Source organism: Ranitomeya imitator, chromosome 2, assembly GCF_032444005.1.
Source record: "Ranitomeya imitator isolate aRanImi1 chromosome 2, aRanImi1.pri, whole genome shotgun sequence".
Lineage (NCBI taxonomy): Eukaryota > Metazoa > Chordata > Amphibia > Anura > Dendrobatidae > Ranitomeya > Ranitomeya imitator.
Genome location: NC_091283.1, coordinates 31,305,588 through 31,317,604, shown reverse-complemented (window position 1 = coordinate 31,317,604; position 12,017 = coordinate 31,305,588). Strand labels below are relative to the sequence as shown.

The window sequence follows — 12,017 nt, the reverse complement described above, 5'->3', positions numbered from 1 at the left end:
AGGCGGTAGCTCCGGTGTTGGTGAGGTGGTAGCTCCGGTGTTGGTGAGGCGGTAGCTTCGTTGGTGATGAGGCAGCAGCGGTGTCAGTGCAGGCTGTAGGCTTTCCTGAAGAGATGGGTTTTCAGGTTCCGTCTAAAGGATCCGACTGTGGTTGATAGTCGGATGTGTTGGGGCAGAGAGTTCCAGAGGATGGGGGATATTCGGGAGAAGTCTTGGAGGCGATTGGATGAGGAGCGAATAAGTGTGAAGGAGAGGAGGAGGTCTTGGGAGGATCGGAGGTCACGTGAGGGAAGATATCGGGAGATTAGTTCAGAGATATATGGAGGAGACAGGTTGTCGATGGCTTTGTAGGTCAGTATTAGTAATTTGAACTGGATACGCTGAGGGAATGGGAGCCAGTGAAGAGATTTGCAGAGGGGGGAAGCGGAGGAGTAGCGAGGAGAGAGATGGATTAGTCGGGCAGCAGAGTTAAGGATGGACTGGAGAGGTGCAAGGGTGTTAGCAGGGAGGCCGCAGAAAAGGATGTTGCAGTAGTCAAGGCGGGAAATGATGAGGGCGTGCACAAGCATTTTAGTAGATTGGGGGTTGAGGAAAGGACGGATCCTGGAGATATTTTTGAGCTGGAGGCAACAGGAGGTGGAAAGAGCTTGGATGTGTGGTTTGAAGGACAGGGCAGGCTATATATGCCCCCCCATGTACGGTGCAGTGACGCGACCACCGCACTAGTCGGTACCTATGACAGAAGTGGTCACAGAAGCCCCCTACATACATGATCAGTGGGGTCTGACCCATATATTGTGGGCTGTGGCTGTTAATTGGCTCTTTTGTTCCCCAAGTTGCTTTGCTTTCCAGGAATTAGTGCGCATGTTCACGTTCTCATCATTTATTACTCATTTGATGGCCCATTACCAGCTGGCGGCAGCTTTATAACCATGGGCGTCCTGTCCGAACACACTCACAGCACAACTACTACACACACAAAAAGCAGCAAGTGCCAAGTGCCGCCGATTAACAAGACGTAAATACAGCAAACGGAGGGCGGTGACAACGACCAGCCAATCACAGCCGACTACTTCTATCTGCTGATTGGTCAAAGGGCTTGAAAAGTGTGGCGGAAACGATTTTAGTCATGTGACCAGTCAAGACAAGTTGGGGCGGAAATATATTACCGAAAGTCCGCTGTGATTGGTTGAAATGCAATGATGACGTCAGTGGTTGGCATGCGCCGTTCAGGTGGTTGGTAACATCCGGGAACAGAAAAAAAAAATCTGACGGTGACGTCTAAAAAGTGCGACCGAGGAGGTAAATATAAGCTTTCTAATTTCACGTTTCTTATTCTAAATTTGCTCTCAGTTCGGTTGTTGCCGCTGTGTGAAGCCGGTGTAATCCGCTGCTGTGGGCAGCTCAGTGACCAGTGATGCTCCCGGGGTCTCTCCGCCTCTTCTTACATGTACAGCTCATATTTGCCTGCATTCTGCTCATATTGTCTCCATTTCTCCCAGATTTCTGCTTTTATGTCATCACCGGCTCTGTGTCATCATTCTCCACTGTTTGCACCACCTCTGCTTGTTGTCAGTGACCGGAGGTGATAAACCTGCTGCACGACTACAGACGACGCTGCTGCTGATCGTATCCGGACAGGCGGTAAATCCTCGGGCGAAAATGTGACTGTTTCCACTCACTGACAGCAAGCAGAGATCTCTATGTGTCTGACAGCAAGCAGAGATCTCGCATATATGTGACTGACAGCAAGCAGAAATCTCGTATATATGTGACTGACAGCAAGCAGAGATCTCGTATATGTCACTGACAGCAAGCAGAGATCTCGCATATATGTGACTGACAGCAAGCAGAGATCTCGTATATATGTGACTGACAGCAAGCAGAGATCTCGTATATGTGACTGACAGCAAGCAGAGATCTCGTATATGTCACTGACAGCAAGCAGAGATCTCGTATATGTCACTGACAGCAAGCAGAGATCTCGTATATGTCACTGACAGCAAGCAGAGATCTCGTATATGTGACTGACAGCAAGCAGAGATCTCGTATATGTCACTGACAGCAAGCAGAGATCTCGTATATGTCACTGACAGCAAGCAGAGATCTCGTATATGTCACTGACAGCAAGCAGAGATCTCGTATATGTGACTGACAGCAAGCAGAGATCTCGTATATGTGACTGACAGCAAGCAGAGATCTCGTATATGTCACTGACAGCAAGCAGAGATCTCGTATATGTCACTGACAGCAAGCAGAGATCTCGTATATGTCACTGACAGCAAGCAGAGATCTCGTATATGTCACTGACAGCAAGCAGAGATCTCGTATATGTGACTGACAGCAAGCAGAGATCTCATATATGGCCACAAATTGAGACATATAGTCAGTTACAAACTGACCCACTCTCGCAGAAATCTCAAACCCCTCAATTTACAACCTCTCTCTGAGTCCCTTCTCCCTCGTAGGCTGGGTTCATATTACATTTCCACAGTCCGTTAACGCCGCCATTAAGTCCTATGTCGGACGCATCGCATGCCCAAAATGGGCGTGTGCTAGCGATGTACCATCATTGCGTGACGGACGCAGGCAGCAGCGTTTCCGGGTCCGTCACCGCTAGCGCTCTGCTAGCTCTATCTGCACTAGCACGATCACATTTCGGTACTTGCGTTAACGCGGCCTGTTTATTACATGTGTTGAAATTGCTGCTTTAACGCAATGTGAACCCGGCCTTAAAGACATAGCCTCCCTTCATGACACAGATGCTGCTGCCACTTTTTATAACAGCAACACTCGATTCGCCCGCCCCGCTCATGCATAGCAAAACTCGTACACTCAACAGGCAGCCCTGGCTGACCAGCCTGACCACAGAACTGACACGGGCTTCCAGGGTCGCTGAGCGGAGAAGGAAGCGATCCCGCTCTGCCGACCATTTCACTGCATACAAGCAGTCCCTCGCCAGCTTCAAGTCCACACTCACTGTGGACAAACTTCTCATCTCTCATATCCTCCCTGTCTCACAACCCTAAACAGCTTTTCAACACTTTCAATTCTCTCCTCCGTCCCCCTGCACCCCCTCCCCCTCCTCTCATTTCTGCTGAAGACTTTGTATCGATCTTCTGTTTAAAGAAAGAATCAATCAGAGAAAGCTTTGGCCCACAACGCCCACTGCCCCTCTTAGCTGCTCAACCCTGCTCCTCCAAAACCAGCTTCTCCACCATGACAGAGGATCAGCTCTCCACCCTCCTGTCAAGATCACACCTCACCACCTGCACGCTTGACCCGCTCCCATCCCACCTCATCCCTAACCTTTCCACGGTCTTCATCCCAACCCTAACGCACCTCTTCAACCTCTCACTCACAACAGGTCTCTTCCCCTCATCCTTCAAACATGCCAAGATCACACCCATCCTCAAAAAGCCCTCCCTCGACCCATCCTCTGTGTCCAGCTATCGCCCGATATCTCTTCTCCTTTATACCTACAAATTACTGGAGCAACACGTCCATCTTTAACTGTCCTCCCACCTCTCCTCCTGCTCCCTCTTTGACCGGTTACAGTCAGGCTTCCAACTCCAACACTCAACTGAAACTGCCCTAACTAAAGTCACCAATGACCTACTAACTGCCAGGAGCAAGCGACACTACTCTGTCCTCCTCCTCCTGGACCTGTCTTCTGCCTTTGACACAGTGGACCACTCCCTTCTGCTACAGATCCTCTCATCTCTTGGCATCACAGACTTGCCCTATTCTGGTTCTCATCAATGTCAATGGCTGCTCACTTTCTCCAGTCCCACACGCCCGGTGCCTCGGGGTGATCCTCGACTCTGCACTCTCTTTCAAGTCACATATCCAAGCCCTTGCCTCCTCCTGCCTTCTCAAACTCAAAAATATTTCCCGGATCCGCACATTCATTGACCGCGACACCACAAAAACATTAGTGCACGCCCTTATCTTCTCCCGCCTCAACTACTGCAACCTCCTACTCTCTGGCCTCCCCTCTAGCACTCTGGCCCCACTCCAGACCATCCTAAACTCTGCTACCCGACTATTCCACCTGTCTCCCTGCTATTCCTCAGCCTCTCCCCTATGCCAAGCTCTTCACTGGCTTCCTATTGCCCAGAGACTCCAGTTCAAAATACAATGACATACAAAGCCATCCACAACCTGTCTCCTCCATACATCTGTGACCTCGTCTCCCGGTACTTACCTACCCGCAACCTCCGATCTTCTCAAGATCTCCTTCTCTACTTCCCTCTTATCTCCTCTTCCCACAATCGCATCCAAGACTTCTCCCGTGCTTCCTCCCTACTCTGGAACTCTCTACCCCAACACCTCAAACTCTCGCCTACCGTAGAAACCTTCAAAAAGAACCTGAAGACCGACCTCTTCCGCCAAGCCTACAGCCTGCAGTGATCCTCAACCTACTGAACCACCGCATGACCAGCTCTACCCTCTCCCAGTGTATCCTCACCCATCCCCCGCAGACTGTGAGCCCTCGTGGGCAGGGTCCTCCCCCCTTATGTACCTGTGTGCCTTGTATTGCTCATGTTTAATGTAATTGTCTATATTTGCCCCCTTTTTTCACATGTAAAGCACCATGGAATAAATGGCGCCATAAAAATGTACAATAATAATAATAATAAAAAAAAATAGAAGCCTGCAGGATGGGGGTCATCAACCCGAACCTCAGATCAAAGGGTTAAATATCTGCATGGCTCCTTTATCTGTACAGAAATGCTCCCTCTGCCCAGGAAAAGGTCCAAAGAGCTTCTACTTCTGTATTTTTGGGGTCCTAGATGTAAATCATCACTATGGTAGTGGTCCGCCAGTATGAGCATCTGATGGTACCAACCCTTTACATGGGCACAACCCCTTTAATTATGTAAATGAGTGACTCTGTTTTGCTTGTACCTATTTAGTATTAACCCCCCGCTCTCCTCTTTTTTTTCCTTCCCTCCCCCAAGCACCATGGTTTTGTTGCCACCCGTCTTGACGGATGAAGAGGAGGCTCTACAGAGGAAGTTTGCCAAGCTGAAAAAGAAGGTTTGTTAAAGGGGTTTGGGAGTAATTAAAGGGGATGTTCAGGATTTGAAAAAAAATAAATCCGTGTGACCGCTGCAGCCAATCACTAGCATCAGCGATCTTGGTATGTCCACGCTAGCTGAGGCCTATTATTGGCTGCAGTGGTCACATGGATTCATGGATTTCCTTTTTTTTTTTTTAAAGTACATCCATGCAACCACCGCAGCCAATGACAGATCTCAGGTAAGATGTACGGTCCAAGATGGCTGATGCCAGTGATTGGCTGCAGCGGTCACATGGATGGATTATATGAGGGCTACACACAACGTTATGATTCCGGTATTGTGTTTCTACATCGCATCATATGATTTCCTGTAGTGTTATAGGACAGGAACAGCGCCACACCGGTCCAGGGGTTGTCTGTGGTATTGCAGCTAGGGCAGTGGAGCCACGCTGCATTACCAGATACCACCCGCGGACAGGGGTGGCGCTGTTTATGAGAGAAAGCCGCCATGTTTTGCAGGATCTTTCTTTTAATGTATTTTATTTCCTGTCTTCTACTAGAAAAAAGCCTTGTTGGCTCTGAAGAAGCAAACGTCCACCAACCAGACGATCCAGGCCGGCATCAAGAGATGTGAGGCAGCTCAGATAGTTACTCTCCATATTTAAAGAGTCGCCGCTCTCCAGTGGTCGTGTCTGGTACTGCAGCAATCACTTGTCTGACAGTAAAATATGTCATTTTGTTTTATTAATTTCTATAAAGGCATGGATTAAAGGCATAGACTCCCCTTCCAGCGCCCTCTGGGATGAAGTGCAGGCTGCTCCGAAGGTTTGCACCAGAGGCAGAAGCCGGGTCTGCCTTGTTTGGAGTCGCAGGACCGCTGCAGACGGTGATTGGCTGCAGCGGTTAGGTGACAAGAAGATGTTTCTCTGGTGACGTGCTATCCTCGTCACCTAACCGCTGCAGCAGTACTTTGACATTCTAATGGGTAGACCCCCAGAGCAGCCTGTGCTGAATGTTCGGGGGTGCTGGAAGGTGATTATGTCGGCATTACTTATTCTTAATCGATCCATGCCTAAAAAAAAGAAAGCAAGACGACCCCTCTGAGCTGCGATACCAGGCACAGCCCGGAGACCTGCGCGGCGCTGTTACCATTTATTTATTTTTCTGGGGAACTTGTCTTTTCCAGCTTTATCAGACCAACCAGCAGTGGACACGGCCACAGCGACAGAACAAGCCAAGATGCTGGTGAAGACCGGCGCCATCAGCGCGATTAAATCCGGGACCAAAAACAGCGGATTCAAGCGTTCCCGGACACTAGAGGGCAAACTGAAGGTGACGTCTATATGTGACCCCACGGGGTCTTTTTATTCTTGGCTGGTCTATGAGGGGCCCTGCTGGTCCCTATATGACCTACACACACTATGACATTGCACGTAATGTATGGCCTCGGCTTAAAGTCTTTACTCATGCAGTCAAGTGGGAGTCCATGACTGTGTCTCTATCGGGGCTGTGGAGTTGGTAAGCCAAACCTCCGACTCCTCAATTTCCATGACACCGACTCTGACTCCGACTCCACCAAAATGGGCTCCGACTCCTCAATTTCCATGACACTGACTCTGACTCCGACTCCACCAAAATGGGCTCTGACTCCACAGCCCTGACAGGTATGTGAAGTCAGTAAGCCGAACCTCCGACTCCTCAATTTCCCTGACACCAACTCCGACGCCACCAAAATGGGCTCCGACTCCACGACTCTGACTCCACAGCCCTGGTCTCTATCATTTTTGGGATTGTCGGGGGGCCGCAGGGGTTGGACTCCCACAGACCATCAAGATAGGAATTCACCTCTTAATTTTAATGACTGTCTAATTGTTTGACGCCTTTTTTTCTCTCCCTTAGGACCCCGATAAGGGCCCAGCACCCACTTTCCAGCCTTTCCAGCGCAGTGTCTCTGTAGACGAGGAGCAGGCGGAGGTCGGCACTCTTGGAACTTCTTTTTTTTTTTTTTTTTACTATAGGAACCATCCAATCTGAGACCCTCGCTCCTAACACGTCATCTCTTCTTCTCTCTCCAGAGTTCAAGGCGCAACCAAAGGAAGTCTCTGTACGACAGGTGAGTCTCCCCCCATCCGTGGCCTCTGACCTTTCTATCCTCTTATTGATCTGATTTTCGGCCCTTCTCAGTTTTGTCAGCTCCAGTGAACGTATGCGAGAACCCGAGAGGGAGACAGAGGACCGAGAGAACGACAGAGAAGGCCATCGCGTAGGCGACAGGGAGCCTTACGAACGAGACCGCGGCAGAGAGCGAGACCGCGAGAGAGAGAGGGAGAGAGACAGAAGTGATAGAGATCGGGAGAGGGAGCGAGACCGAGAAGGCTTCCACCGGAGTACGTACACTTGTGTGACTGCAGGGATCGTAACCACATTACACAGTGACCCCAGGAGCTCACAATCCAATTACCTTAGACAAAAGAAGAACAACATGGCAGCTTTCTTCCAGAACCAGCTCCACTATTATCCATTGACTGGTTCTGGTATTACAGCCAATTGAATTGGGCTAAGGTGTAATTCCAGACTCAACCAGTGTACTAGAGTGGTGCTGTTTTTGGAAAATGTACTAACCCCATCACTGCGACCCCCGTGTTGTTTATTAGGTGGCAGGGTGGGCTTCCGTGTAAACCTAGGCTGTAGATTAATTGTTCTCCATTTCTCATCCCTGGTGTACACAGGATCAGATTCTTTTCCAGAACGTCGAGCACCGAGGAAAGGAAACACGGTGTACGTTAACGGCGTGGGCATGAAGAAGCAGATGCTCACTGACGCTTTCTCCAAGTTTGGGAAGATCATAGACCTCGCAACTGACGCTCAGCGGAAGTAAGTGCGCAGAGATGCTCGTCCGTCGTGCTGGGGAGAACAAGCAGACATAATCCGAGCTTCTGTTTTGTCCCGTACAGCTGCGCTTTTGTCACATTTGAGAAGATGGAATCAGCAGATCAGGCGATCCAAGAGGTGAGATTGGACCAGGGGGCACTAGAGAAGAAGACGGAAGGGCTTGGATCTGCTTCTAAATCCCCTACATAGTTAGAGAATCAAAGTGGTTAACCTACAAAAACCCAGATCTATTACATATTCACAGGATAAGCGATAAATGTATTGGGGTCCTTCTGTCCACAAGGAGTCCCATGTGCCCAATTTGGATGACGTGGTGGTCACATGTGCAGTACTGCTCCATGCAGCGTTTATGGGACCTTTTGTTTCATAGAGATTTAATGGGGCTCTAATGCTCTAGTCATACGGAGGACAGAGGAGCCAATATGAAGTGATAGAGTTCATCTCCCTACAGTCACCACTAGGGGGAGCAAATGAGCTCACGGAATAGTCTGTATGCATTCAATAATAGAGCTCCCTCTAGTGGTGACTGCAGGTGGCCTGAGCTTAAAAATCAGCATCATGGGCTTATCTACAGCATTCTGTAATGTTGTTGATAAGCCTCCGATGTACCCTGAAAGATGAGAAAAAGAGGTTAGACTATACTCACCCAGGGGCGGTCCCGGTGCGGTCCCGTCCGATGGGTGTCGCTATCCGGTCTGGGGCCTCCCATCTTCTGACGATGACGTCCTCTTCTTGTAGTCACGCTCCGGCGCAGGCGTACTGATTTGCCCTGTTGAGGGCAGAGCAAAGTACTGCAGTGCGCTGGTGCCGGGAAAGGTCAGAGAGGCCCAGCGCCTGCGCACTGCAGTACTTTGCTCTGCCTTCAACAGGGCAAATCAGTATGCCTGCACCGGAGCCGCAGCGTGAAGACCAGAAGAGGACGTGATCGTCAGAAGATGGGAGGCCCCGGACCGCAACGCCCACCGGATCGGACCGCCCCTGGGTGAGTATAATCTAACCTCTTTTTCTCATCTTTCAGGATACATCGGGGCTTATCTGCAGCATTACAGAATGCATTACAGAATGCTGTAGATAAGCCCCTGATGCCGGTGGCCTTAGTTCATCTTCGATTTTGGGGGTGACAGGTTCCCTTTAATTTAAGAGGAAAAAAAGTGGTAAAAGTGACGAAACAAACTTGCTCTGTGTTATAACTGTGATGTGATACATTTGATATAATTTTATTTTTTCTTCCACTCTCCATGTTTTTTCAGCTTAATAACACAATGATAGAGGACGTCTCGGTGAAGGTCAGCATCGCCCGGAAGCAGCCAATGCTGGATGCCGCCATAGAGAAGTCTGTGTGGGGTCAGCTGGGTGAGTATTTGGCAGCCGCTCACTCACAGGTCACATAAATGTCATGTTTCTGGATCTCAGTGACTTTCTTTAGAGACACTCCACTCAGCTCACATGCTCTATACACAAATCTCTATACACAAAAGTAAGTGCCCCCCACAATCCCCCTCCAGGAGCTTCTCTCACGCCCCATCCTACATCCATAGACATTAATATGGAGTTGCCCCTCTGCAAATATATCGGCTCCCGCTCTTCTGGGGAGGATTTATACAAGATTTTGGAGGCGTCTGTGGGAATTTTTGTCCCTTCATCTGGAAGAGCAGTCGTGGGGTCAGACCCTGATGTTGGGGGAGGCCGAGCTCTTAATCACCATTATAGGAAGGGGCTGAGGTCTGTGCGGCCGCTCCCTCATGTCTGTATGGAGCTTGTGCACTGGGGTCGGTCATGGGGGCAGATAAGGGTCTTCCCCAAACTGTTCCCACAAAGCTGAAGCTACAATTGTCCACAATGTCTTGTGCTGAAGATTTAGATTTCTTTTCACTGGAACTAAGGGCCGAGGCCGCCCCCTGGTAACAGCCCATAGCATTATCCTCCTCCACCATCTGTACAGGGGGCACAATGTAGTCAGGGGGTAACGTCCTCCTGGTGTGACCAAACCCAGATTCCTCCATCAGACGCAGATAGAGAAGTGTGATCCATCACTGCACAGAACACGTCTCCTCCAGAGTCCACTGGTGGTGGCTTTACACCACTGCATCCGCTGCTCGGCATTGTGCTTGGTGATGTACGGCTGCATGCAGCTGCTCGGCCATGAAGATCCCGGCGGGGGCGCAGTGTTTGTGCTGATGTTATACCAGAGGAGGTCTGGACTCTGCAATTATGGGGTCAGCAGAGCGGTGGTGACTTTTCTGCTCTCTGCTCTTCAGCACTCGGCCCTCCGCTCTGTAACATTAAGGGGTCTCTATTTTGTGGTTGAGTTGCTGCGGTTCCTTCCACTTCTCAGTAATATCACTCACAGGAGATGGGGGAAGATTCAGGAGGAAGAAATGTCATGAACGGACTTGTTACCCTGGTGGCTCCTATTATAGGACCGCGCTGGTATCGGTGAACTCTGCAACGTTCTGCCACATGGTAGTAAAGGAACACAGCAGGCGAGGGGCGATGGGGCCTGATTTTTTACATCAGGAAGGGGGTGTGCGGTGCTGGATGGTATACACTGGAGATGTAGGGGGCCGGATGCTTTACACCTGGGGTCTACGGGGCTGGATGTTATATATGGGGGGGCCTTCGGGGCCAGATGTTATACACCGGGGGGCCTAATGGGGCCAGATGTTATACATCGGGGGGGCATAATGGGGCCAAATGTTATACACCAGGGGGCCTAATGGGGTCAAATGTTATACACCGGAGGGCCTAATGGGGCCAAATGTTATACACCAGGGGGCCTAATGGGGTCAAATGTTATACACCGGGGGGCCTAATGGGGCCATATGTTATACACCGGGGGGCCTAATGGGGCCAGATGTTATACACCGGGGGGCCTAATGGGGCCAGATGTTATACACCAGGGGGCCTAATGGGGCCAGATGTTATACACCAGGGGGCCTAATGGGGTCAAATGTTATACACCGGAGGGCCTAATGGGGCCAAATGTTATACACCAGGGGGCCTAATGGGGTCAAATGTTATACACCAGGGGGCCTAATAGGGTCAAATGTTATACACCGGAGGGCCTAATGGGGCCAAATGTTATACACCAGGGGGCCTAATGGGGTCAAATGTTATACACCAGGGGGCCTAATAGGGTCAAATGTTATACACCGGTGGGCCTAATGGGGCCAAATGTTATACACCAGGGGGCCTAATGGGGCCAAATGTTATACACCAGGGGGCCTAATAGGGTCAAATGTTATACACCGGGGGGCCTAATGGGGCCAGATGTTATACACCAGGGGGGAGTGACGTGGGCAGACTAATGTTCTCCATGGTTAGACTGTCAGCAAGCCACATATGGAGGCTGACCAGGTCCACATTGGAGCTGTATACATGAAACAATCTGTACAAGTTGTCTGTAATGGTGAACATTCCCTTTAAGCGCTGACTGTAAGCCTTGATGTCTCCGCAGCTTTCCACAGTAGTGTGAAGGGATCATACAAAGACAAGAGATCTCAGGTCAGCTACTCCGAGGATTACTTCAATCTAGATTCCTCCAATCCAGATTCCTCCGGCGCAGGGAACACGACCGGGTGATCGGCAGAGAGGAGCTCGTGTGGGACGGGATGGCGCGAGGCATCAGACGGCTCACCGGAGCGCAGCTTTGTTTCCTTGACATTGTGCAGGGGTCAGCAACCTGCGGGGCATGCTGGGAGTTGTAGTTTCTCAGCAGCTGGAGTGCCTCAGGTTGCTGACGTCTGGTCTTTTATGATGTGAACACGTACTAAGGGTCGCTATGGTGGGAAAACCCTTTTTTCAGGTCTCCCCTCTTGTAGTGAGGTGGACGCTGTCTGCGTAATGTGCAAGTGTTCAACGCTGTAGAATAAACGTCTACTACTACTCTCATCCTCCATGTGTGCTGAAATCTTAGAACTGCTCTCTGCAGTCACCCTACTGCTTTATTCTGTACCAATCACTCATCTGATAATCGGGAATATTTACTGTAAAAATTCCAGCTGAAACACAAAATAGCAGATGTGGGTCGTTTATTAACCCTAGAGGTCCGTTTACACTGCACCATTGTCATTTCCTAATAATCGAATAATCGAGCTGT

The 12,017-nt window shown here is 50.0% G+C and overlaps 1 protein-coding gene across 1 annotated transcript; it reads left to right on the top strand.

Annotated features, from left to right (window-relative positions):
* The first annotated feature begins 1,113 nt into the window (after positions 1 to 1,113).
* Positions 1,114 to 11,809, top strand: NELFE (negative elongation factor complex member E). The gene is made up of 11 exons (XM_069746399.1): positions 1,114 to 1,302; positions 4,965 to 5,043; positions 5,587 to 5,656; positions 6,213 to 6,358; positions 6,926 to 7,000; positions 7,102 to 7,139; positions 7,211 to 7,413; positions 7,756 to 7,900; positions 7,981 to 8,035; positions 9,169 to 9,271; positions 11,376 to 11,809. The coding sequence occupies exons 2-11, from the start codon at positions 4,969 to 4,971 to the stop codon at positions 11,498 to 11,500; spliced, it is 1,035 nt and encodes a 344-aa protein (XP_069602500.1). The 5' UTR covers positions 1,114 to 1,302; positions 4,965 to 4,968; the 3' UTR covers positions 11,501 to 11,809.
* The last annotated feature ends 208 nt before the right edge of the window (positions 11,810 to 12,017 follow it).

Bases quoted from the DNA above. Each gene is read 5' to 3' on its own strand.
- NELFE (XM_069746399.1), top strand. From the start codon at position 4,969: ATGGTTTTGTTGCCACCCGTCTTGACGGATGAAGAGGAGGCTCTACAG. The intron at 7,901-7,980 runs GTAAGTGCGCAG...TGTCCCGTACAG, and splicing joins GCAACTGACGCTCAGCGGAA to CTGCGCTTTTGTCACATTTG. The intron at 8,036-9,168 runs GTGAGATTGGAC...ATGTTTTTTCAG, and splicing joins CAGATCAGGCGATCCAAGAG to CTTAATAACACAATGATAGA.